This window comes from Malaclemys terrapin, chromosome 3 (assembly GCF_027887155.1).
Source record: "Malaclemys terrapin pileata isolate rMalTer1 chromosome 3, rMalTer1.hap1, whole genome shotgun sequence".
In the NCBI taxonomy this organism is placed as follows: Eukaryota; Metazoa; Chordata; order Testudines; family Emydidae; genus Malaclemys; species Malaclemys terrapin.
Genome location: NC_071507.1, coordinates 56,719,403 through 56,747,137, shown reverse-complemented (window position 1 = coordinate 56,747,137; position 27,735 = coordinate 56,719,403). Strand labels below are relative to the sequence as shown.

Genomic DNA, 27,735 nt, shown 5'->3' with positions numbered 1-27,735 from the left:
GGCCTCAGGCACAGCACACGGCCAGGCCCACGGCTCGCCCTGCACAGGGTCCTGGGGCTCTCACGGGCCTCCTTTCTCTCCAGAGTGGCAGGGACATGGGGCTCCTTTAGTGAGTACTTGGCGAGGGCAGCTGCGCGGGGCCTGCTGTGCTTTTCTCCTCCTGCTGCTGCTGAAGTGGCTTTGGCAGGGCCCGGCAGAGCACTGGGTCTTGGCGGTTACGCCCCAATGAGCCGCACGGGGACATTTGCATCCTTCTGAGCTACTCTCTCAGGCTCTCTACAGACTCAGATGTACGTCACCACATCAGTGAGACCTGGGCCACAGGCTCCAACTTAATTTCACAACCACCAGGCTAGAAATTTACTTAAAAACAAAAAGCTCAGATTCTGATGCAATCCCATGATTCCAGGAGCTGAGGCCCTTGATATGGGCCTGTAGTGCCTATGTCTTATTTTGGCCCTGCACAAACTGCTCTTTTAAGAAATCTCTGTATTTTGTGCAGGGATAAATCTGAGAAAAGAGGATTATGTTGGGGGTAAGGGAGAGATGGATAATTTCCCCTAGGCATTAACACCCTCTCTAAAGAATACTTCCCTCCCCTTGTGTTTGCTGCCAAAGATTGCTCCTTTCTTTTCCTAGAGATTAGCAGTCCCTTCTTCCTCCTATTGTGGTGATTAACAGACCATTTCACCTCTCCCACCCCCAATTATTTTTCTTCGCCAAGGATTACACTTCTCTTCTCTTCCCACCCTCCACCCAAGAATATTCTGCTCACCCTCATTCTGGTGTCTTTTTGAAGCTGAAATTGTATGCAACCTAACTTTATCTAAAACCATGACTTTCTTGATAATCTGTTTTAGGGGGAGTTTTCTCTGTCCAAGCTGTACTTGCAACACTTCAGAAACAAATGTTATAAAAATAGTTCAGGACCTTATTGTTACTGTAACATTATGTTGTGCTTGAATTTAATAACAGTTTGTTAAAATTGCCAATAATTTAATTCCATTGGTATTATTTATGAGCACACAGTTAAGCTAAAGAACAATGTTGAGAAAAGAACAAATGGGTATAAACTGGCAGTGAATAAATTTAGGCTGGAAATTAGAAGAACGTTTTTAACCATCAGAGGAGTGAGGTTCAGGAACAGTCTTCCAATAAGAATTGTGGGAGCAAACAATTTAACTAGATTTAGATGGAGCTTCATACATTTATGATTGGGATTATATAAATTGGTTGCCTGCAGTAACAGGAGACTGGACTCTGATTCAGGAGGCCCCTTCCAGTCCTTTGTCACTAATTGCAAATAAAGTAAAAATAAAGATGCCTTTGATTACTATAGGTTTTAATGAAAAAAGGGAGCATGTAAGTCTGATCATACAACCTTTTTAATACGGGATATTTCACTGGAAATTCTGAATGAGAAAAGAATGATGAAGTCTCTTCCTCTATGGGAGAGTTTTACCTCAAGTAAGGCCCCTGTCTACAATTCATATTGATAGAAGATAGGGCCTTAGTCTTAGGTAATTATCACATTCCTTATCTCAGAAGATATCAAGTTCTTTGAGATGCTGGGATGAAAGGTACTATAGAAATTCAAAGTACTAGTGTTATAGCATGGGTGCTTGGGTGGCTTATGAGGAGTTGTACCATTTTTGGGATGATAATGTTCTGACTGTTTTGTTTTATTATTATTATTATTATTTATTTATTATTAATACGAGGTGCTAGATGGCTCAGAAGGTTAGTAATGGGTAATGTTAGAATTTCACCCCTACATCATTAATTTGAATTGGTACAGGTAGGTAGCATCCAGCTGAAATTGTTTGTTAGCCTATAAAAGTTAAATTGCTGATCTCAGTCCAAATTCTAGTTGCAAAATGTATTGACAAATCTGTATACAACTTAATATAGCTCTAACATTCATGAGCACATATTTATACTTGCACTTAAAAAATCAAGTTTCCAATTCCAATCTTTAATACACACAATACTTATCTAGTAAAATCTCGTATTGTACAGTTTAATACAGATGACCTACAGGGAAAATATTTATTATAAAATTTCATATAATGTAGAGAGAATCTTTGACTATGGGCACTTTAATGCCAACTATTATTTTATTTTCACAAGATGACCACACAATCTGAGTGGTACAAAAAAGCAAAAATAGAATGTGCATTATATTGCTCACTATAACACATCGTGGCCCCAATCATGTGAATACTTATACCCAAGAACTTTATGCATATGAATTGCCACATTGAGTTGGGACTACTCATATGTAAAGTTGTTTACATTAGTATTTGCAGGATTGGGACTTATGTTAGTACATGACAACTGTTTTGTATTTCATTTTCCATACAAACTATACATGAAAACACTTAGGCTAAATAATACAGTTACAGAGAGGGAATCTGCAAAGCAATTGTGTATGAATTTTTTATTATATCTATGGTTTCTCTTGGCACCAAAATGGATATAGAAAAAAGAGTTATTGGTGCCTTTTATTTTGCAACTTATCTATATAATCACCTGTATTGTTAATATTGTCTTTTTTTATTTTAACAGGAATCTTCAATTACAAAAATGAGACATAATCTGGTCTGTCAGACACCTCGCACTGTCACTGTTCATATAAAGTCAAGTGCATCTAGATCACACCAGCAAAAAAAATCTATTAGTCTAAAACGTCCTATTTTTAAAGACAGTCAGGAAAATTGTGAAAAAGATGTGCACAGTAATAAGTCTAAACGTCCAAAAGGTGCATGTCTGGTTATTCAGCGTCAGGAAATGACTGCTTTCTTTAAACTATTTGGTAGGTTAACAATTATACATTTTGGGTAAAACGTGTTGATTGAACACTAAAATACTTTTTATAAGCAACTATGTTTTCTAAATATAATGACTTGAGAGTGCTTCTCATGCATAAGTTAACAGCCATATCTTGCACTGAAGTGGCTGAATATTATTCCTCAGTTAACTGAAAACACTCCCATTCCTCCACCACAACTGTTATATTTCAATGTATAAATATTTACATTTTAAATAAAAATAACTACAAAAGGACTGTCAAACTGCTGAAAATACATTGCTTAAAGTCAGGGGTCGGCAACCTTTCAGAAGAGATGTGCCGAGTCTTCATTTATTCACTCTAATTTAAGGTTTTGTGTGCCAGTAATACATTTGAATGTTTTTAGAAGGTCTCTTTCTGAAAGTCTATAATATATAACTAAACTATTGTTGTGTGTAAAGTAAATAAGGTTTTTAAAATGTTTAAGAAGCTTCATTTAAAATTAAATTAAAATGTACAGCCCCCAGACTGGTGACCAGGACCTGGGCAGTATGAGTGCCACTGAAAATCAGCTCGCGTGCTGCCTTCGGCACGCATGCCATAGGTTGCCTACCCCTGGCTTAAAGATAAAACAAAAATCATTTGACCCTTCCTACGCGTATCATCTCCTTTCTATTTCTTCCTTCATCCCGATCCCACCCTACAGGTCAGCAAGGCTCTTTTTGCCAATATACATTTGTTTTACATTATGTTTCAGAACAGATTTGAAAGAGGCTGAATTTCCCACCAATGTAAGCAAATACATTATTGTGGGAAGAAAAGCCTTGTAGTTACGTATGGTGGAAAGTGGACTGAATGTAGAAGGAAGAAAGGAGTTTGGAGAAGTTAGTATTTTTCTCCCTTCCATATAATTTTTGTTGGTTTTTTTTCTTCTTCAGCTGAAAAGAGTGAGAAATAGAGGAAAGCTGTTTTGTTGCTGACTTGAAAATGTTGTCAATCAGAGCAGAGAATTTATAGTAGCCAATTACAGTAAATTTTCATATTTGTAGAATGATTATTAAAAGTGGTACATTGATTAGGCAAACCACCAAATTCGTTTTGCTTACTAATGGTTGTCAGAGTGCAGAGATTCTCAGAACTGTATGGTTAATCAGAAATAATTGTTAATTATAATGTAAATTATATACAACCCATTAAGAGTGTAGGGAATAAAATAAACAGAGAAAAACACCATACAGTGGCTTTCATTTGAGTTGCACTCACTAATGTTAACAGAGAATTTGGTTCTTTGTGTTCTCCACTTTGCCTTTGTTATGGCTTTTCTTTTTGCTTTTGTTGTTCAGATTTTTTTCTAAGCCTAACCTCTCTCTTCTGTCAGCTGCTCTGCTCCCTACTGATCAGTCCAGCCAATCTTCCTTTCTTTGGCTTGATAAAATGCCCATCTGTAGCTATATCTGTAGAAACAAATGCTTCCTACCCTCCCCACCCAATAAAAACAAAATCATTTTTCAATTGAAATATCATTGCTGTTTTTTGTTGCAGATGATGATCTAATTCAAGATTTCCTGTGGATGGACTGCTGCTGTAAAATTGCAGATAAGGTGAATTTGGTATAGTTTTGGTTAGTTGGCCACTTTTTGTGTCTTTTACTTTTAATCACTTGATATTGTAATATGAACATAAACCATATTCTGCTTTCTAATGTATTCACACAGCTTCTGGCAAAGTAACATAGGAAACAAATTACACTTTTCTGAGTGTGGGACATTAATAAAATATAATCTTGTGGTGATGTCGGAAACAGATTTAAAAGATGCTACGTCCTTTTAGGAAATTTTATATAGAAAACAAAAGAATACTAATGTTCTATTTTAATATTTTATGTTTTTCTAACAGTATCTTTTGGCAATGACTTTTGTTTATTTCAAGAGGGCTAGCTTCAGTATAAATGAGCACACCAGACTTAATTTCTTTGTTGCTCTGTAAGTATTCTTTAAATATTTGGTTCAATTATAACATGTTTTTTCATTGATTTAGTTCTGTGTTTATTCCATTAATAACTTTGATTTATAAATTAGGATTCTTATGGGGAGAGGTTTCACATCACAACCCTTCCCCATATGAGCAGGCTAGAGAAAAATACATTAAGTGGCCCAGGTTAAAAACTTCTTGAGATCTTTTCTTTGAATAGCGCCCCCAGACTTTGAAGCAGGGACTTGAAATTTGGCAGGGGGATTGCCTTTGTATTAAGGGAGTGCCTTTTGCTATCCCTGTGAAAATCTGCCCAAATATGGCCAAATTATAAACCTTTAAAAATTGCAGTTCATACATGTTGTTCAGTAGACACTTCTTTAATATTAGCAGCTGGAATCTCCAAAAATTCTGCCTTCATGAAGCAAGCTCAAGATTCTCACAGCTCCTAGCTGACAAGTCTGCACCTGCACCATCCCCACAGAGCAACTGAGCATGGTGCAGCTACAGAGCCTCAGAACAACTTTCCCTATCATGGCTCCTCCTGGTCTGGGGGCAGGACTGGGCATTGGAACTGAAACGAAGGAGTCTCTCTCTCCTGTGCTCTTACTGTGCTCTTCCCCACCACTGTGTCTTTATCACAGTTGGGACCCAGGCAGCATGGAGAAAGATGTCTGATTCAAATGCAGAGGAGACAGATCAGACCTGGGAGAGGGAAAGGATTAGATTGGGACAAGGAGTCTCATGAGACTGGGATTGGAGAGGGGAAAAAAACTGTGATCGAGAGTTGAAGGTGGGAGATGAGGACTGGCTGGGCAAAGAGATTGGGAACCAAAGAGGAGAGAGCAGGCTAGGACTGGTTGAACGGGGAGGCTGGGATGAATTGGGCAAGCAGACTGGGACCAGGGACCATTGGGGGGAAATGTGGGGGGACTTGGAGCCAGTTGGTCGGGGAAAACACTGAGATCAGATGTGGAACTGGGGAAAGTTCTAGATGGTCTAGACAGTATTTGGTCCTGCCATGCGGGCAGGGGACTGGACTCGATGACCTCTCAAGGTCCCTTCCAGTCCTAGAATCTATGAATCTATGAAAGAGGGAGACTAGGACTGGCTGGACAAGGAGACTGAGACTAGGAACCAGTTGGAGGAGTGGGGGCAGGAGGTGGAAGAGAGACAGATCTGACAACGAGATGGGGTGTGGAAGGAGAAAAGAAACTGGGAAAAGGAATCGGAGACAGGTGGAGAGGGAAACTGAGATTAGATGAGGATCCTTCAGAGGGAGACTGTAACTTGAATACAGTGGGGAGGAGGGAGAGACTGATTGGTTGAGGAGCTGGAAGGGGGAACTTGGATTGTCAGGGAATGGGGACTGGGGACAAGGAGTTGGGGCTGGATAGAGGACAGCTGGGACTATCTGGGTAAGAAGACTAGGATAAGAAGCCTGAGGAGTGGAGACTGGATTGGATAGACCGGGTGAATGGCACTGCAACAAGGATCCAGTTGTGGGGAGGAGACAGACAGGGCAGAAGGGATCAAACTTCAGGGAAGGGGGTAGAACAGTATGTGCCTTCTAGAGCACACTCCCTTCCAGAGCCTGGAATGGAACCCATGATTCCTGTGTCTCTCCATGTCTCTGCTATCAGCAAATGTGTGTGAAACCAAGTGGCAAAGATGGCAACAGTTACTGGAGCAGGGGGACTCAATTCTGGGTCTCCCACATTAGTGGTTTATCCTCCAGGCTATAGAATCATTCTCTCTCTCTCTTTCTGACCTAATGACTATTTAAATATTTATCCAAAATGGACAGCTTCAACAGGAGAAACTGCCAGCAACCCACATCAGAATATCCCCATGGCCAGTGGCTAAGACACTCCTCTAAGAGATGGGAAATTCCTATGTAAATCCTTTCACCTGATCAGGCAGAGGGGAGTATGCAACTCAAGTCTCCCACATCCCGAGTGAGTGCTCTAATCCCACTAGGCTGAAAGGAGGTGCTGCCATCTCTGCTGCCTCCTCAGTTTTGTATGGGCCCCAATCCAATAGGCATCTCTGATCACATCTGCCAGATTGGGCCCTGAAGGTGAGATAGGCAGGGGAACACTTATCTTCACCTGGTTAGAGGATCTCATGAGGGCTTAGGCATTAGATAGGTGTCTGGACACCTAGAGTGAGGGAGCAGTGCACATGCCCAGGGGCAAAAATGTAGGCATGTAGAGGACTTTTACAGTGAAAATTTAGATGCTGAGTGAATTTAGGTGCTTATTGGGTTAAGTGGCTGCTGAACCAGGGGTTTTGAGGACCTCACTGGTGCCTACATTTTTGACTTAAGAACCTAAAGTGGAGAGTTAAATGCCTTGTTCCTTTTGTGAACCTGGACTTTTGTGTCTGGGCTGCTAAACTTTCATGACCCTTTGGCAAGCAGTACTGATAACTGATTGTGGTGGATTTGTGGCTCTAGATAGGAGGTAACAATATTTGCCTGTGGTTGGGGTGGGGATGTAGGAGGGACAAAACCAAGGAACAAGAAATATCATTTTCTGAAAGAATGGAGAAGGGTGGATGTTAAAAAATTGGGTTCTCCTTAAAAATGGTGTTGTACCTATTGTATGTTTTTATTTATTTTGCTGCTTTATTAATGTTGAATATTTTTTTGCTTCCTGGTTTCTAAACAGACTTGGTTTAGGAAGTACAATTTTCACATGTAGAGAAGGCCTGTAAGGACTTAGTTTTGAAGCAGATCTATCACTGACATTTTCTTTAAACTTTTAAACCTCAGACAATGTATTTGTGCCTCATATCCTAAGGAGTCAATCTAAAACTATTCATTTTAATGTGAGGATGCCCTGTTTATTTGGCGAAAGCAGTGAAACTGGATGATATTTAATGTATGTGCCCATCCAGTGAACTTTAGCACAAAGCCAATTTTTATGACTGTTTCATATACATTTGTATTAATGGATTGAAGTAAACCAGAAAATTCCTCTCATCCTGGGAGAAGTCTAAAGTTTGGTAGCAAATTTCCCCAAACTAGTGGAAGTAAGGAATTATTTTAAAGGTGTATAAATTTAAAATCATGTTATGTGATGACTCAAGGTTGGAGATCCTTAATATATATTTTTGTAGGTATCTCGCAAATACAGTTGAAGAAGATGATGAAGAGTCCAAGTATGAAATTTTTCCATGGGCTTTGGGAAAAACCTGGCGGAAGCTTTTCCCTAATTTCTTAAAGTTAAGAGACCAGCTCTGGGGTAGAATTGACTACAGAGCTATTGTAAGCAGACGTTGCTGTGAAGAGGTAGGCAGGCTTTTCATGCATTTGATTCTTGAGCTATTTACACCAGTTGAGGATCTGGTAGGATATATATTACATGCATTTTCTGTAACAGAAATGTATTGATAAACCAGGGATTAAGGGGGAAAAAGCAGCTGAAATTTAATGATTTGCCTATTCTGTTTTGAAACGGATTATTTTCCTTTGCATTTAATATGCATTCTTAAGAACTCTGACCTGGATTCAGAAAGGGACTTAGGCTTGCAACTATGAGCATTGTGGCACCTAACTTCTAGGTGCCTATAAAACCACAGGAATACCACCATAATCCACAAAGCCTAAATTAGGCGTCTAGGGTCCCTATATAATGAATGGGAAGAGATAGGTGCCTTAAATATGATCTACAAAAGCCAGCATGTTAGGTTCGGAGCTGCCTAAGTTAGCCAATGAGCGTGGTATGCAAAATGGTGTCATGGAGATAAGTGCCTAAATCTAGGCTTCAAGGACGCGCCTATCTCTTCCTAGCAATCCACATATAGGAACCTGTCTCCTAGAGTCAGGTAGCTTAGCTACCTAAATAGTTTTTTGCAGGAATGAGTTAGGCCCCTGCCTCACTCTACACAAAACGGCCAGAGAAGGAGGAGATGGTGCTGCTCATCTTATAACATTTATCGCAGTGGTTAGAGCAATCACCTGGGATGTGGGAAACCCAGAAGGGAAGACAGGATTTGAACAGGGCTCTCCCACCTCTTTTCTCCCACTCTGGCAGAGGGAAGAATTGAACTTGTCTCTCCCAGTGGGTGCTCTTATCACTGAGATAAATGTTATAAGCCAGGCACCACTACCACCTCCTCTGCACAGATTTTGAATGGGATCTGATTTGGTAGGTGGCCTATGAGCATACCTTCTGGATTGGGCCCCTCACATGATTTAGGGGGGTGAATGCATATCTTCCCCGAGCTTGTGAATTGCTCTGGCACTTAGGTGGGAGACAGGTGCCTGGATACCTAGAGTGACGCAGCAGTGTGCATGCCCGGAGGCAGAAACTTAGGGTATGTCTACACTACGAAATTAGGTCGAATTTATAGAAGTCGGTTGTTTAGAAATCGTTTTTATACAGTCAATTGTGTGTGTAAATAAATGCTCTAAGGGCATTAAGTCGGCGGACTGCGTCCACAGTACCGAGGCTCACGTCGACTTCCGGAGCGTTGCACTGTAGGTAGCTATCCCACAGTTCCCGCAGTCTCCGCTGCCCATTGGAATTCTGGGTTGAGATCCCAATGCCTGATGAGGCAAAAACAGTGTCGCGAGGGATTCTGGGTACATGTCGTCAGGCCCCCCCACTCCGTGAGAGCAATGGCAGACAATCGTTTTGCGCCTTTTTCCTGGGTTACCTGTGCAGACAACATACCACGGCAAGCATGGAGCCAGCTCAGCTCAGCGTCACCATATGTCACCTGGGTGCCGGCAGACGTGGTACTGCATTGCTACACAGCAGCAGCTAATTACCTTTTGGCAGTAGACAGTGCAGTATGACTGGTAGCCGTCATCGGCTATCTGGGTGCTGGCAGACGTGGGACTGCATTGCTATACATCAGCAGCTTCTTGCCTTTTGGCAGCAGATGCTGTATTACGATTGGTATCCGTCATCGTCGTACTCCTCAGTGAGTTCGGTCAGAAGCGCCTGGGCAGACATGTTTTGTCTCCTGGCGACTCAGTCCTGTCAGCAGTCCTATTGCAGTGTCTTGACGATGATGGCTAGCAATCGTAATGCAGCATTTTCTGCCAAGCACCCAGAAGATGCCGATGGTTATCAGTCATGCTGCACCGTCTGCTGTCAGCCTAAGATGTAAAAGATAGATGGACCAGATTTGTTCTGTATTCATTTGCTTCCCTCTCCCTCCGTGAAATCAACGGCCTGCTAAACCCAGGGTTTTGAGTTCAATCTTTGGGGGGGGAGGCATTCTGTGTGACAGTTGTTTGTGTTTGTGTTTCTCCCTGATGCACAGCTACCTTTGTTGATTTTAATTCCCTGTAAGCCATGTCATCAGTCATCAGTCGCCCCTGGCTTCCTCCCTCCCTCCGTTTTGCATCTTTTTTGAGCCCAGATGCCATAGCACTGGGATCATGGAGCCCGCTCAGATCACTGCAGCCATTATAAGCACTATGAACACCACGCGCATTATCCTGGAGTATATGCAGAGCCAGAACCTGCCAAGGCAAAACCAGGTGAGGAGGCGACTGCAGCACGGCGACGAGAGTGATGAAGAAATAGACATGGACATTGACCTCTCACAAAGTACAGGACCCAGCAATGTGCAAATCATGGTGTTACTGGGGGAGGTTCATGGCGTGGAACGCCGATTCTGGGCCAGGAAACAAGCACAAATTGGTGGGACCGCATCGTGTTGCAGGTGTGGGATGATTCCCAGTGGCTGCGAAACTTTCGCATGCGTAAGGGCACTTTCATGGAACTTTGTGACTTGCTTTCCCCTGCCCTGAAGCACAGAATACCACGATGAGAGCAGCCCTCACAGTTGAGAAGCGAGTGGCGATAGACCTGTGGAAGCTTGCAATGCCAGACAGCTACCGGTCAGTCGGGAATCAATTTGGAGTGGGCAAATCTACTGTGGGGGCTGCTGTGATCCAAGTAGCCAATGCAATCAAAAAGCCTCTGATATCAAGGGTAGTGACTCTGGGAAACATGCAGGTCATAGTGGATGGCTTTGCTGCAATGAGATTCCCTAACTGTGGTGGGACGATAGACGGAACCCATATCCCTATCTTGTCACTGGAGCACCAAGCCAGCGAGTACATAAAGCGAAAAGGGTGCTTTTCAATGCTGCTGCAAGCCCTGGTGGATCACAAGGGATGTTTCACTAACATCAATGTGGGATGGCCGGGAAAGGTACATGATGCTCGCGTCTTCAGGAACTCTGCTCTGTTTCAAAAGCTGGAGGAAAGAACTTTCTTCCCGGACCAGAAAATAACCGTTGGGGATGTTGAAATGCCTATAGTTATCCTTGGGGATCCAGCCTACCCCCTTAATGCCATGGCTCATGAAGCCGTACACAGGCAGCCTGGACAATAGTCAGGACCTGTTCAACTATAGGCTGAGCAAGTGCAGAATGGTGGTAGAATGTGCATTTGGACGTTTAAAAGCGCGCTGGCGCAGTTTACTGACTCGGATAGACCTCAGCGAAACCAATATCCCCAATGTTATTGCTGCTTGCTGTGCGCTCCACAATATCTGTGAGAGTAAGGGGGAGACATTTATGGCGGAGTGGGAGGTTGAGGCAAAGCGCCTGTCCACTGATTACATGCAGCCAGACACCAGGGCGGTTAGAAGAGTACAGCAGGGTGCGGTGCGCATCAGAGAAACTTTGAAAACCAGTTTTGTGACTGGCTAGGCTATGGTGTGAAACTTCTGTTTGTTTCTCCTTGATGAACTGCCCCCCCCCCCACCCCCAGTTCACTCTACTTCCCTGTAAGCTAACCACCCTCTCCTCCCCCCTTCGAGCACCGCTTGCAGAGGCAATAAAGTCATTGTTACTTCACACCCAATTCTCTGGGCTGATCACTTCACCCCTCCCGCACACCGCGTAGCTAACAGCGGGGAATATTTCTGTTCAGCCGAGCAGGAACGGGAACCTCTGAATGTCCCCTTAATAAAATCACCCCATTTCAACCAGGTGACCATGAATGATATCACTCTCCTGAGGATAACAAAGAGAGATAAGGAATGGATGTTGTCTGCATGACAGCAAACACCGGGACCATACGCTGCCATGCTTTGTTATGCAATGATTCCAGACTACGTGCTACTGGCCTGGCGTGGTAAAGTGTCCTACCATGGCGGACGGGATAAGGCAGCCCTCCCCAGAAACCTTTTGCAAAGGCTTTGGGAGTACATGAAGGAGAGCTTTCTGGAGATGTCCCTGGATTCCGCTCCATCCCCATACACGTTAACAGACTTTTCCAGTAGATGTACTGGCCGTGATTGCCAGGGCAAATTAATCATTAAACACGCTTCCTTATAAACCATGTGTAATATTTACAAAGGTACACTCACCAGAGGTCCCTTGTGTGCCCTCAGGGTCTGGGAGCATGCCTTGGGTGAGTTCGGGGGTTACTGGTTCCAGGTCCAGGGTGATAAACATATCCTGGCTGTTGGGGAAACCGGTTTCTCCGCTTCCTTGATGTGAGCTATCTTCATTGTCTTCATCATCATCTTCCTCGTACCCCGAACCCGCTTCCCTGTTCCGTGATTCTCCATTGATGGAGTCAAAGCACAGGGTTGGGGTAGTGGTGGCTGCACCCCCTAGCATGGCATGCAGCTCCGCATAGAAGCGGCATGTCTGCGGCTCTGCCCCGGACCTTCCGTTTGCCTCTCTGGCTTTGTGGTAGGCTTGCCTTAGCTCTTTAATTTTCACGCGGCACTACTGTGCGTCCCTGTTATGGCCTCTGTCCTTCATGGCCTTTGAGACTTTTTCTAATGTTTTGGCATTTCGTTTACTGCAACGAAGTTCAGCTAGCACTGATTCGTCTCCCCATATGGCGAGCAGATCCCGTACCTCCCTTTCGGTCCATGCTGGAGCTCTTTTGTGATCCTGGGACTCAATCATGGTTACCTGTGCTGATGAGCGCTGCGTGGTCACCTGTGCTCTCCACGCTGGGCAAACAGGAAATTAAATTCAAAAGTTCGCGGGGCTTTTCCTGTCTACCTGGTCTGTTTATCTGAGTTGAGAGTGCTGTCCAGAGCGGTCACAGTGAAGCACTCTGGAATAGCTCCCAGAGACCAATACTGTCGAATTCCATCCAAACTACCCCAAATCCAACCCGGAAAGGCCGATTTCAGCGCTAATCCCCTAGTTGGAAGTGGAGTAAAGAAATCAGTTTAAAGGGCCCTTTAAGTCGAAAAAAAGGGCTTCTTCGTGTGGACGTGTCCAGGCTTAATTCGATTTAACGCTGCTAAATTCAACCTAAACTCGTAGTGTAGACCAGGCCTCTGACACCTCAGGAACTTTTACCCTGGAAACTTGCTGAGTGAGTTTAGGCTCCCACAGGGCTTGGTGGAAGTTTTGTGGATCGCAGTAGAGCCAAAAACTGGGACTGAAGCCATTGGGTGCCTAAGTCTGGGGTTTCATGCTTAACTACCTTTGTGGATCTAGGTCTCTGTTTTTAGGGTAAACTCCATATCCAAATTTTTAAAAATTTGCCCACATAGCCAGTCCACCTTGCACTTGGAAAGTTTTACATTGTGCCACTCAGCATTCACTACCAAAGTTGCTCCATGAGTTTTTGCTGACCAGAATCCTTGTGTCTTATACAAATACTCTATTTACTATTGGTCCTGAAAGAAGGAATTTGCTGCAAAGTTGAAACTGATTATACAAGTCACCTCATTCAGTTTAGAATTATTTCATTTTTCAAACTACTTAGAAAATTGTCAATTTCAATTTTTAGATAAAAATCCAATACTTTGGGTGAAATCCTGGCCCAAGTGAACTCAACAGCAAAACTCCATTTGACTTCAGTAAGGCCAGGATTTTACCCTTTATTTCTAAAAATTCAAGGTGTTTTAACAACCCCTTAATTGCTGTTGCATTATTTCTTCCTTTTTTTCAAACCTGAGCTTAACAGAAAAGGAAAAAAAAGTCACCCTGATAAATACTGTTCCTCAGTATTCTCTGTTTGGATTTATTCCTCCTGCCAGGAAAGGCCCTGTAATGACATGAGGGATTGAACTACAGAAAGTAGTGAAATACATTTTCTGTTTGGATTTGGAAAAGATGGGAGCTTATCTATTTCCATTAAATATTGTAAAACTGCATAGTTACAGCCTAGCACAGAGAGAACTGATACCAGATTTAAGATTGAGGAAACAAAAAAATTCCCCAAACAAACTATTTTTTCGGTTAGGAGGTTCTATATTGAAACTATGGCATCCTCAATTGTTGGAAAGCATGATACAGTTTACACTGGGGTTTTAAACTGGATAAGTGGAATGGCACAAGACTTTGTCAAACTGTAAAGTTAAGGGAATTTTAATTAAGTTATTCAGAGTGGTTCAGCCAGCAAAGAGCACTTCTAACTTCCCTACCACTCTAAACCAATGATGTATATTTCTCAGACACAGATATGATGGAAACTGAATGTGGCTTTTCTTCCTTGAAACCCTACATCAATTAGAAATTAAAGTGATTATTGCATCACCAAATAATTTTTGCACAGAGGAGGTATTTTCAAACTTGTTCTTTCCTCCATAATGTTCAGTTTCATAGAGAGGTACCATCTTCCAGGACAAACATATACTTAGAAATAGAAATAGGTTTCTCTTCATTTCAGTTGTATAGTATTTGCTTGTTATTTTTCTGATACTGGTTCCATACATAATTAAGATTTTTCTAATCTAGGTAATGGCTATTGCTCCATCACATTATATATGGCAGCGAGAACGTTCCATGCATCACAGTGGGGCTGTCAGAAATTACAGCAGAGATGAAGTGCAGCTGCCCCGGGGACCAAGTGCCACACCAGCAGATTGTTCGCTTTGTGGTAAGAAAGGAAGATTTGTAGGACTGGGATTATCATCCTCATCGTCTTCATCCACTGGGACTTTGGAGACCATGGAGCAACATGTATATCAGGAATTGAAGGACACTTTCCCAGTTGAAAAAATGCTAGTTGATCCTTCTTCTTGCTGTTATTCCCAAGGTATAGTTTAGTATTGTAAGTCGCTTTATTACCTTGGAATCTGCTGTATCTGTATAGCACTGGGGTTGGGACCCCTCAGGGGGTCATAAGGTTATTACATGGGGGGTGGGGGGGGGGTCGCGAGCTGTCAGCCTCCACCCCAAGCCCTGCTTTGCCTCCTGTATTTATAATGGTGTTAAATATATTAAAAAGTGTTTTTAATGTATAAGGGGGGGCGGGTTTGCACTCAGAGGCTTGCTATGTGAAAGGGGTCACCAGTACAAAAGTTTGAGAATCACTGGTCTAGCACATCTAATATATCAGCATTTCTAAAGCACACACCTCTGCTGCAGGACTGAGTTCTGTACAAAGTGGGACTAAACTCTGCTTTTCCCTTGCTCTGTATGTAAGAGGTCTGTCACTTTATGTCAAGCTTTTGGTTAAGTGAGAAACAAGCCACTTCATATTCCGCTTGCATGTTAGTTTTGGAAAGTATGAATGTAGTGCTTGTGAAAGGAGACTAGAATCTCCATCGCTTTATTTATCTACAGAATTGGGATAGCACAAATAGCAGCAATAAAAGCTCTTTTAGCTGCCCTGCCAAGGTTGCTTATCTCTAACCTGGAGAAACACCGGCAGAGCAGTATGGTGAAGCTTTTCTAGTAATAAGACTACAGTGTAGTCTTCATGCCTATTAAATCCTTGGACACTCTATTAAGACTCAGATTTATGGGAATGGGGGTCATATAGGCACCTAGACAGAGACTACCAACCAATGTGCTAATTAGTGCCAAGCATGTTTTAGTTTTGAATTGTGAACATTTATTAAATCAATTTTCTTGACCTCCAAGGATTTAGCAGTGTTGTGCAGCCAGTTAACAATCCCATTTGTAACCAGAACTCTATCCAGATTGTGTGCTATTCTTGGTAAAATAAATGAGTGTATTTTGAGTAAACCCTTGTTAGGAGACAGGTCTCAGACGTTTTACTATCAGAAAGCGCATCCGTCTGTTTGAACAGCTAATGTTTTATCTTAAAGCATCTTTTGCAGAAGTATTCTGAGTTCCTTTCATGGTTCTTTACATACTTGTAATAAAGAGCATTATGTTTTGTTTCACCAAACTATTCTGAAGTGTTGTTAGACGAAATTCACTATCACAATAACAGACTATTTTTGCTGCAAATTACCCTTTCTTGTTAGTATTAATCTAAACACGCTGTGGCTGAATGAACTAAAGATGTTCTACGTCTATTGAAATTATCCTTGTCTCCTTAACTGTTCTCAATTCTAACTCTTCTGGGAGTTGACAAATCCTGTTAACTTTTATTCATAGCTACTCACTGACTTCAGCGGACTGTTGATGAATATATACTATTATGAGCAAGAAGTTGTCCAATATTAATGTCTCAAATTAATTCTGAAAATTCCTTTCTAACATTTCCTGCTTGTTAGAAGCAACAATGAGAATAAATTATGCTTATCTGAGTTTTAAGATTACTGTTATGAGCAACACAAGTTCAGGGTTTAAAAACAAAACAAAACAGTGCAGCCCTCTATCATATATATTCTGAACTTGATCACTCATGAAATCAATTGTTTTTTTTCTAACCCACCTCCCACCCCAAAATCTTGGATAGCTTTTATTGTATCTGAGACGTCTCCATCATATAAAGTAGGTATTGGTTCATTTTTAAATTAAATATTAAGACTGGATCATGCTTTAGATGATTATCTTTTGGTAGATCAATTTTATAAAAATGTGTAAGGCCCAAATCTACCAAGATTTACACATGTGCTTAACCACTGGGCACTACTCACAGTGTGAAACATTAAATACATGCATACATCTTTGAAGGAGTGGGATTAATTTATCTAAATAATAAATGGTGACATAATAAATTCTCTTTAATAACCATTTTTCCATTAGTGCAAAGGGGATTGAAATGTTGGCATTAGGAATCCTACAGAGTTTTATACTTATTGTTTTGATATCGTCCGTAAACTGCTCCAACTCTAAGGGGCTTTTTAAACCTTGGAAGTTTTTCAATTGTGTGATATTTTTAACAGAAAAGGAATTAGGCAGATGAGTCCAGTAGAACATATCACAGGTTCAGCTTACTATTAAACTACTTTGCACTTACACAGAGCCTCCAAACTGAGACTATAATCACACTTCTGTCCCAGTTTTTTTAAACTTACTACTGTTACAGATAAGAGTTAAAATTACTATATCTGAAAGAGATTAGGAAAAAAATTAGTTCATTTACTTCATGCATTTGATAGCACTTTGTATATAGACAGGTTCACGGTGTCCCTGGAACAAGTCCTTTTGCTCTGCTTGTGTGGGTTTTCCACATAGCGTCAGATGAGAAAAACATTTTAAAAGATAGAATAAGTTATTTATATAACCACAACTGACACAAGAACTCAGAGGAAGGTGGTAATACTTGAAACTATTTCTAATGTATTTTAAGTGGTCCAGACCCAGGGATGGTTTCCATTTCAACCTCAGAATACCCCATAGGGTAGAGAAGTTTTAGCATATCCATTTTAATTAGGAAGAAACTCAGGCACAGATTTTTCCAAAACTACAGAAGAAGTATGTTACAGGGATGGGATTAAAACTAGAACTCCTAACTCTTCAGTCCTTTGCTTTGTCCACAGTACCATCCCTCCTCTTCTCCCTCCAACAAATAGTAGACATGCTTTCTGTAATGGTGTTGAAAATGATCTGACCACTATCAGCCAAACAATCTTCAGCCCTGATTGACAGAGGTATAGCAAGGAAAAATCTTGTCAATAACTGGTCTTTTTCTTTGTGTAAACAGTGCCTTGAGGTAAATAAGTATATATAATAGGATCAAAATTCTGTGAATTGCATTTCCTATTGACTCAGTGTAGAATTGTGCAAACATATTTTGCTCCTAACAAAGGTGATCAGTATTGATTGGTACATAACAATGCAAACAGGAACTGAATCTGTAGCAGAAGGCAAAATTTGGTCTATTGTATTCTTACCTTCTCTCTCTTTTTTTTTTTTTTTTTTTTTTTATTTCTGGTAGATTGCAACAGTCTATCCACCAAAGGGAGAAAGATTAGCTGCATGAATCAAGACAAATCCATGGATTGGTTTACAGGAAATGAAGAATGAAATGTTTGACCAGAGTTATTAGACATAGCTCAGAATACCAAACTCATTGCAAGATCAATTATAAAATGTTTGTTTCTAATGGTATTGCATAGCTGTACCATAGTTCACTACTTCATTAGCGTCTCTTCTTTAGATTGTACATGGAATATAAAAATGTACATTCAATATAAATCAAAGTAGTAATTTTAAAAAATTTACAAGTCTACAAAATTAAACAGCCACTTACAACATTTAATTTTATTCTGGCAAAGTACAGTACTCAAATTAGCAGCTGCCATCTGGAGCAGTGTATGGATATGCCACTTTATATTTCCTCAGCTTGATGAGAAATGCTAGTTGGAGGGAAAAAAAAATATTATTGCCACAGGAACGTCAGTGTGCATTTAATAGATAACTACTATAAGTTATATCAATTCATTATGTCAATGATAAAATACTAGTTTAGAAAGAGCGAGTGTTTGTGAAAAATACAATACTATTTAACAAATCTTAAGATTATAAAAACATTTCCCAAACATTTCTTACCTGTGTGACCAGTTTGCCAAGGGTAAGGTCTAGCAATGTAAGGCACTGAACCATATGGTTTGACATAATCAGAAAGTGATTCTGCTGAATTAAAATAAAAAAAATATTTATTTCCTGGCAGGTAAACATAAATAACTTACATACATCATAGAGTATTTTATGTCCAAATACTAATTTCTCTAACATCTTGCCTTTCTCTCTTTTGTTAATCCACTCCTATCAGGCTGCTCTGCAGCCATGCATCAGTATAGACAGCCTCTTTTGCTATATTCACAAACCTATAGCTAGAATGAGCTGTACTGTCTGAATTTGTCTGCAAGCTGCAGCTCTGGCAAAGCATCCTATTTTTGGTTAATATCTGCTACATGCAGTCCCCAAAACACCATAATCATAATGGATCATAAAGCAGCAACAGTCTGAATATGGAAGCTACCCTAAGACAGTTCCTGAATTCAAGTTTAAAAAGTTTCACTCAATAGCATGATTAAGCTACCAATTAGAATTTATTTTTATTTATTTAAATTTGCAACTGGATTTATTAAAAGGCCATCTCATTTAAATTTATATTTACCATTAATATAGCTGCCAATCAAAATTTAGGAAAGCTCCCCAAAAAATATTGATGGTAGCCAGAAAAAGTTCATTTGTAGGAGAGGACTTGGGTGCTAAACCTGTTCTCCACAACCCAGACTTTCAGCTTCACTACTCCTAGTACTTTTCATAGGAAGTAGTACAAAAGCTAGGGGTGAGTAGATCAGGAGGTGTCTGAAAAACAGAAAATGGTATTTTACGTGATTACATTTTTAGCTCTCAAACCCTCATCCTCATTTTTTTATGATAAAAGTAAAAAAAAAGTGTTTGTTTATATTTCATGCTTAGAGATCCAGATTTTCAGCTTTCAGACTACAGAAAAAAGTTATATTTCAAGCCAACCACACCAACAACAAGTCTCTGTCTGGTAAGCATGGGCTAATACTTTTACATCATGCAACAGCAATGCTTCAGGAAAGCTGTTAGAAAACCAGCAGATGCCGGTATGGACCAATGGAGCTTGCATACATCACAAGCTGATAACTTTGGCTCATAAATGTGGAGGATATATGTACATCTGAAGTGATGTAAGCAGATTATTTGAAAGAGGAAGGGTGTGTGAAATTGTGGCAGACTTCTCTGAATTATATCTTGTTCAAAACAGATGTGGTGAGGGAGAATCCACCTTCAAAGGGGGGAAAATTTACATTAGTCTCCTAGTCCAATACACAGGGGTGGCTCCAGGCACCAGCAAACGAAACAGGTGCTTGGGGTGGCCAATGGGAAAGGGCGGCACGTCCGGGTCTTCGGCGGTGGGTCCCTCAGTCCCTCTCAGAGGGAAGGACCCACCGCTGAATTGCTGCCGAGGAATGAAGTGGCGCAGTTGAGCTGCCGCCGATCGCAGCTTTTTTTTTTTTTCTTCCTTCGCCGCTTGGGGCAGCAAAAAAGCCTGAGCCGGCCCTGCCAATATATATCTAATTCAGGGTAGCTCCTTACCAACATCGTCACTTTCTCCAACTACTGCTTGATCCCGAATAGGAAGTTCATCTTCTTTTGGTTGAGGTTCCTCATCTACAATTTGTTGAGGTTCCACTCTTGGGGCTAACCTGCCATCCTTCTGCTTAGCAGGGAGTACCAACCAATCTTTGTGAGTCACCTCAATGATCCTTTCACATAAAAGAGAGAAATCGCAGGTCCTTATTCCTTCCAACAGATCAATAACCTGTGTGATACTTTCAGAGAAATGCAAGAGATATGGTGTTACTTTTTTTTTTTTTTTTTTGAGATCCTTTTATATAACTGCTAGTCCTGGACCTGTGCACTGCACTGTGCTCTTCCCTTCTTGGTGAACACAAAGCCATCAGTTTTAGTATAAGCCAGCAACAAATCTGAATACTGCACAGAAGAACCTGGGCAATTATCCTGCAGACATTATTCAGGTAAAACGCCCTCTGACTCCAATGGCAATTTTGCCTAAGTAAGGACTGCAGGACTTATACTGAGTGCAGCTCATAAAGTATTACAGGAACAACAAATGTAGAAAACTGTTACAAAAAATAAACATTTTGTATTTAAAATCTATTATGCATAAAAACATGCTTAACAAAACTACAGTTATTTGCTGTCTGACTCAAAGAAGTTTATCAATGCCAGGTTTGAATACTTACTTTGCTAGGTATACAGCACACACGCCACCTTGCTTAAGGTTTGGATACACAACAGGCAAAGCAATCTGAGGCTTAAGCATATCCAGAGCTACCTATAGAAGAACAAGAGAATTATTAACCAGACTGAATAGACATAAATCTGTTTTCTGCTTTTGTTGACTTGGAGAAACTAGGAGTTTGTTTATGGAAAATTAATGCATAGATCTACAATCTCCATTTGCAAAAAATAACTTTATTCCAGTCTTTGAACAGCTTATGCAGGCCTAAGATCCATGTGTTTTTTGTTTTGTTTTTTTAAAAATCCCTGAACGCTTAGACCGCTCAGTGTTACTGCATTCCAGATGAAGTGTTGACAAGATCTGGTAGTTTTTACTAAATGAACAATTCATATTTAACCAACATACAGTAGTCATGACTTAATGTCAAACCGTCCAGCAACTAAACTGTATCATGCTGGCAAAATAAAAAAAACGAATGCCTGAAACAGATTGCATGTAATTGATTTTTGCATATCTGCTTTAAAAAAAGTTAAGTGTTCAAACTATATTTTGCAATGAAATAATCACATCATACTACTAAATATTAAAATTCAGATGTTTAACTCATGAGACTTCTATCTCAGCAAACTCTCTGACAACTGCTCTTCAAGAAATATTTAAACTGCAAACAAAGAATGGAGCATGTAAGTATACCTGTTTTGTGGACTAATAAACTGTTATATCCAAGATTCTGAGTCAGAGATTATATTTTTAGGTTGCTGGCTATTTTGTATCTGTGCACATAAACTCGTCAACTAAATTTCATTTATTTGTTTAATCTAAAGATTTATGTTGATCCAATAAGACTGATAATAATAAATTACTGCATTAACTTGCTTCTCACTGTTTATGTTGGAACAATATGGGTTCAAACAATTCTTGTAAAACACATCAATTTAAAAGAATAAGGATATAAAAACCAAAAGTGTATTTTGTTTACATACTTTGCATGAAAATGTTAATATTAAAAGTTACAGCATGAAGACAGAGGAATTGACATTACCCTTCATTACTTCAGTTTAGACTGTAGTAACATTCTATTCAGGAGCACAGGTGATATCAAAAGTTATTTATTTATTTATTTTAAATAACACAGTTATAGTACAAATAAGTCTGCAATTTTTCTTGAACTTAATATATACAGAGCATGTGCCTAGTTCAGCAGTGGAAAAATCTATTTCCCCTCACAACTGTACTATTGTTGCAAATGGAGACCGACAAAGTATGCTTTTCCCTATAAGACAGAAAGGAGTAAATGTATGGACATATCAGTGTTTCTTTTGAGGATGATACACCATCAGACCTTCAACGACACTTGCTGACAATAGGAGATGGGATTTGTCCATCCCCACTAACAGAGACTTGGTTGTTTCTTTATAGTTTATGCTTAGGCTAGATGTGGGAAATCCCACAATGGAGAGGATAAGAAAATTGCTTTTCATTTCATCAGAAAAAAAAAAAAAAATCAGATGCCAATCTCTTTAAGGTAGGGAGTTTTCTACTAAAGACTTACTGCATCAAATGTTATAGATTTCATATCCTCAGCAGCTGTTAAAATATCTTTATTAATGAAATTCACGTTGTCTGGCCACTCTTCTGCATGTCCTATTTCCCATGCATCACGCCAGCGCCTGTAATTCTTCTTGGCTACAGCATGGTGATCTTTTCTGATTTCATAACTTATAACACGTCCTCGAGGTCCAACTTAAAGCAAATGAAACACACTAAATTTACTATTTTTTTTCCCTGATTCAAGTTAACAGGTTAAAAACATCAAAGTAAATAACAGAACGGGTTAGTCTAAATTGTCTCCCCTTTCTCACCTTAACAAGTTATTATATAAAAGATAATCAACTACAATTTATTTTTGTTCAAATTTAAGTGATCCTGTGCAGGTAAAAGTGCCAGATTAACATCTTGGAGGCTGAAATTTGCCTACTCTATGAATAGATACAGCAGAGGCTGGCAGAACCATTTGTCTCAACCCTCACCTGGAGAGAGCACCTCTAGCAATAAGAGAAGAATTCAATATCTATGGTCCTTTCAGTCTCTGATCTCTCTGCTAATGCTGCCAACAATGGTATGGGCTCGTTTACACTGCTGCAATAAAGTTATGTGCTGTATCTCTCCAGGGCAGATGCTGCAGGCACAAACTAAAAGGTTTCCAAGGCACATTAATGTAGTCCTTTTCAGACAGGATTACATTAATGAGAACTAGGAACCTTTTAGTTTATGCCCGCAGCATCCACATGCGGGAGTTACAGTGCAGCAACTGCAGGGCATAGCCTCAGTTATGCCTAACACTGGGATGAGATTAAAGCAGTGGCCAAAGAGAGACTACAGTGAAACCCAATGTACTTATTTTCACTTGTGACCCACATCAGAGTGCAGGTCTCCAGGAGTGAAACAGCAGCCTTAGCCAGACACCCTGTCTTTCAGTGAACTCGCTCTGTAGCAGATACAGGAGTTTGGGAAAGATAAACATGGACACACATTCATTTCTAGTGCCTAAATCAGAGTTGGTTTTACATTCACAGTAACAGAAGCATGGCTCACTTGCTGAAATTTACCTCTGTGCAGAGGGCCAACACAAGGTGTCTATGGACCACTTAAGCTTTGTGCCAACATTACACAACTCTGATCCCCTTCTCTCCCCATTCCCCTGCACAGCTCAGACATCCTCTTTTCCATAGGAGGAACAGCAGCAATTGTGGGGGAAGGGGAGCCTGTAGTGCCCCTTTCTACTATTGGAAGCAGCAGAGGGAGGTGGAGAGTTCTGGGTTTCTTCCCCAAGTGAGGGAAGGGGAGCGAAGGAGCTCCTTCTCCAAGCCTGGTGGATCAGTCAAAGAGAAGAATTTGGGAGGAATGTGGGGATATTTGTAGGAAAGGAATCAAAGGTTCCACTTTCTGGACATTACCAGGTATGTCACTGGACGGGAAGGTGCCCAACGTTCCCTCCCTTATGGTTGTGTTCTGTCAGTGCATCCGAGTTCCTAGAGAGCAAAGACCACTTTGAGGATGATCCGTTATTCATTGAGGAATTGTAAGAAAAAAACCTACATGCCCCTGGTAAATTTTGAGGACAAAAGGCTGTGAGGAATGCATACAGAAGTGGGATCTAGTGTATAGGGAAGGGGGTTTACATTTCCATCTTCCTCAAGGAAAGCTCAGGGAGGTGTGAAGTAGCCCATTCATCTCAAAGAAATGTTCTCAGCTGAATGAGAACACCCCATGGTGGAGATGATACAGCCTGAAACCATGGGTGTTTATTGCTCCATTCCTCTCAAAGCATGTTCTCATCTTGCCCTCCTTATTCGTCAGCTCTTGTGGGCCTCTCATCCTGCCCTCCTTATTCGTCAGCTCTTGTGGGCCTATGTCAAACTTGCTGGTTCTCAGCATCTTGCCTTGGCCTCAGCACTGTAAGTGCCAAGCACTCCTGTTCTCAGCTCCCCAGTACAGTCTCTGCATTGTATACTGTGCCATGCATTGACTATGTCTCACCCTGATCTCAGCAGTGAGCTTCTGTGCCACACATACCTGTTCTAAGTACCTGGCGCAGACTCGGTTTATCATTCCTAATGCAGGAGACTTCATCAAGCCTATCCCAGAAAATAAATGATCTGTTCTGGCTGGGACTCTGCAAAATGGCATCAGAGCCAGCACAAATGTGGCAACTAGTTCCTCCCATATCATCCTGGCCCCACCACTGCCATTTCGGCTTCATATTCCCCCCTGTGACACATAGTTTGGTCAACCTAACCCCCACTGTAGATGCAGCTAGGTAGATGGAAGAATTCTTCCATTGACCTAGCTAGTGCCTCTCAAAGAGGTAGATTAACTACATCAATAGAAAAACCTCTTCCCATCAATGTAGGAAACATCTACACTACAGCACTGTAGTGCATGGTGTTAAGTATCAGGGGGTAGCGGTGTTGGTCTGTATTCACAAAAACAACAAGGAGTTCAGTGGCACCTTAAATTAAATTTAAGGTGCCACCGGACTCTGTGTTACTGTAGTGTAGATATGGCATAAGCAAGTCTCAACCTTAATAGCAGAGCTGCTCCTCCACTATGATCATGACTTCAGTGATGCAGTCTACAAACAGGGGTGAGGAAAGAGTAACCCAAGAATAGCAAGAAAGAGGCTAGAAAGGCAATACAAGGATACCAATGATAAAAACATGGAGTGAAATTCAACCCCGTACAGAGCATCAGCACAAGGCCTGTACACCTTAGGACATCAAAATGCAGCCTAAATGGCTTCCAGGCTACGTGCTAGCCCTCTGCACAGTGCAAAATTTCACCCTAGGTAAACAGCATATATAAATCTGAAGTCACAGCAAATCCTGAAAGTGGACATAGAGAGTGACTTCAAGTTTTTTTGATTAATGGAAAAGTAGCACTTGTTATACTAAGATTTCTGTGTTGCTTCTGAAATAAACTCCTATATTTGCTAAATCTAGGGTCTTTTACCTGCTCTTGATAGAAACAAGCTCATCCCACCAGACCCAGTACCAGTTTCCACCACAGTGTCTCCCTGGTTGATATCCATCATCATCAGCATTGCATTAATATCCTAAGGGTTAAAAGAGAAATAAAATACCAATACTTTTATACTGTATATTCAAACTTTAATATGTTAGAATACTGCTTAAAGGGACAGCCTGATTTCCAGCGGTGCTGAGTACTCTTAGGTTCCATTGAAATCAATAGGAGCTGTGGGTATGCTGCACCTCTGAAAATCACTATGCAATCGCATAAGCCACCTGAAGCTCCTGCAGCTATTCAGGTCAACAAAGCAAATATTAATAGAAAGAAGTAATTTACTAATACAGGAATGATAGGACTCCTTAATATAGTAAAACACAAGTGGCAAATTATGATCGTAAAACAGTGGCTCTCAAACTTTTTTACTGGCGACCCCTTTCACACAGCAAGCCTCTGAGTGCGACCTCCTAATAAATTTAAACACACTTTTTAATATATTTAACACCATTATACATGCTGGAGGCAAGCGGGGTTTAGGGTGGAGGCTGACAGCTCGTGACCCCCCATGTAATAACCTCGCGACCCCCAGTTTGAGAACCCCTATTGTAAAAGCTAAAATATTCCACTGTAAAACACTGACTGTTTAGTAGGAAGGAAGCTGTCTAAAAGTAAATTGTACTGTTTCCCTAAACTGAAAATGCTTAGATATACAAATTAAAAACAAAAGACTCTCCCTTAGAGACTGCATCTCTAACAAGGTTTTAAATTAGGACTACCCGAACTTTTATATGTGAAGGGCTGCTTAACAGAAATCCAAAACATCTCCAGATCCTTGAGATTGGAACTGTACATCTAATCAAAGTTCCCTAAACCCATGGCTCATCAGACCCTTCACCACCCTAACCCAATGGTTCCGGTACCCATCTTGTAGCTGGGTGAACTGGGGTGTTCCTGCCTTTTTAAAACCAATAATCATCACCAGCTGCTGCTTAAACGGTTTTTAAGTTAAAATTGTTCAGTTGTGGAAACATCCATTGCAACAACTGACAACCCACGCAACAGTGACTTACCTTTGGATATGAAATAGCAGGTCCTCTCTTCATCAACAACACAAAATCTTCTAAGGCTGGTCTCCTTATCAGGAACTGAAACCCACTAGAAGTCCTAAATATTTGGCCCGGTAGTTTGCCTATTATCTCCAGGTGGCTAATAGCTCCCCAATTGCTATTCAATTTCCCGACAGCTGTCAGGTTACGCATATGTTTAAACTCCGTGTAGGTTTTTCTGCGAAACTCTGCTAAAATCAAGTCCCCGGCTTGGAAAGGCAGATCTTTAGCCGATGTGTTATGGGTGTCAACAGGCGTCTTGTCTTCATCCCTCTGCAGCTGTGCGGGCGAAGACCTACTGGCAGCAGGCAGCTGGAGGGGAGATTCACTGCTGTCCTCCTGCCTTGTTTCCCCCTGGTCTGCGCGCCGTAGGTCCCTGATCTCTTCCGAGAGCAACTCCTCTGGTAGCAGTCGGCTCACTCTTTCCAGAGGAGACAGGGCCCTTTCCCAGGCTCGCCTCCTCCGGCTCCTCAGCACCTGACCCGGGTCCGCCTGCGGGGAGTCGGCTACACGCGATGCAGCGGCACTGACCTGCTCTTCCGACTCGGCCCCACCTCCATCCCGGGGCGAGCCGGAACACACCGCTCTGACCGCCCGGAGGCGATGGGCGGAAGGCAGGGGACGAGAACCCTGCTCCCGGGTGCGCGGTGCCCCTAAGCGATCGCTAGCCTCAAACACTTCCCTGCCCAGCAGCGCCCGGAACCAGCTCGACCGCCTCCTCCCGCACTGCGGCACCAACGCGGTCCTCTCCGGCCCCTCGCGCGCGGGCTGCGTCCGACTCTCCCTTCCCAGCACTTGCAGGCTCAGCCGCCGCCTGGCACACTGCAGCATGGCTGCGCCCTCCACCCGTCCGCACGGCGCCGGCCGGGGGCGCTACATACAAAGAAGCTGCCGTGGCCGGGAGAGGCCCGGGCGCTGCTTGCCGGTCTAGCCTGTGCTGCAGGCTGGTTGTTCCCCCTGGGCTGGACTAAGGACTTGTTCACGCGCACGCGGACTCGCCTTTGCCTTCCCCCTGCAGGAACCACGAGGGCCAACACAGCGCCACACGTCTGTACTAAGCCTGCGACCGTCCGGATCCACGTGTTTGCCCACATGGTCCAGGCAGCGCCGATCAGATTGGCGTCCGGCAGCCGCTGTTCCCTTCACAAACAGCCTTGTGTTCCTTCGACCCCCCTCACTCTAATAGCGTGAGAGTTTGAAAATGACCCACGAAACCCTTTCATCGTGTAGAGGGAAAGATTTTAAAACTGCTTTAAAATGAATACAGACTGCGAAGATGGTTCCTTCCAAGTAGGAACAAGTGGGCGACAAGGAGCGGATCACTTGATGATTACCTGTTCTGTTCATTCCCTCTGGGGCACCTGGCATTGGCCACCGTCTGAAGACAGGATACTGGGCTAGATGGACCTTTGGTCTGACCCAGTATGTCCGTTCTTATATTCTTAAAAGATTTGGAAGGATTTGAAATACAATCCCATAAACATTCCCATCAATAAAAA

The 27,735-nt window shown here is 41.8% G+C and overlaps 2 protein-coding genes across 5 annotated transcripts; one reads left to right on the top strand and one right to left on the bottom strand.

Moving 5' to 3' along the window:
• The first annotated feature begins 2,586 nt into the window (after window positions 1–2,586).
• On the top strand, window positions 2,587–17,882 carry SPDYA (speedy/RINGO cell cycle regulator family member A). 2 transcript variants are annotated; one of them, XM_054024076.1, is made up of 6 exons: window positions 2,587–2,815; window positions 4,334–4,392; window positions 4,688–4,773; window positions 7,886–8,057; window positions 14,450–14,750; window positions 17,793–17,882. In XM_054024076.1, the coding sequence occupies exons 1-6, from the start codon at window positions 2,587–2,589 to the stop codon at window positions 17,879–17,881; spliced, it is 936 nt and encodes a 311-aa protein (XP_053880051.1). In that variant the 3' UTR covers window position 17,882. The 2 variants fall into 2 exon arrangements, with proteins under 2 accessions (XP_053880051.1, XP_053880050.1); XM_054024075.1 differs by having other exon boundaries at window positions 14,450–14,760; window positions 17,803–17,882.
• Window positions 16,826–27,626, bottom strand: TRMT61B (tRNA methyltransferase 61B). Of its 3 annotated transcripts, none has more exons than XM_054024074.1 (7): window positions 26,201–27,626; window positions 25,116–25,218; window positions 22,156–22,346; window positions 20,605–20,696; window positions 19,934–20,103; window positions 18,407–18,490; window positions 16,826–18,213 (listed from the first exon to the last, which is right to left on the bottom strand). In XM_054024074.1, the coding sequence occupies exons 1-7, from the start codon at window positions 27,065–27,067 to the stop codon at window positions 18,146–18,148; spliced, it is 1,575 nt and encodes a 524-aa protein (XP_053880049.1). In that variant the 5' UTR covers window positions 27,068–27,626; the 3' UTR covers window positions 16,826–18,145. The 3 variants fall into 3 exon arrangements, with proteins under 3 accessions (XP_053880049.1, XP_053880047.1, XP_053880046.1); XM_054024072.1 differs by having other exon boundaries at window positions 18,407–18,487; window positions 19,934–20,169; window positions 26,201–27,622; XM_054024071.1 differs by having other exon boundaries at window positions 19,934–20,169; window positions 26,201–27,619.
• Between the last annotated feature and the right edge of the window lie 109 nt (window positions 27,627–27,735).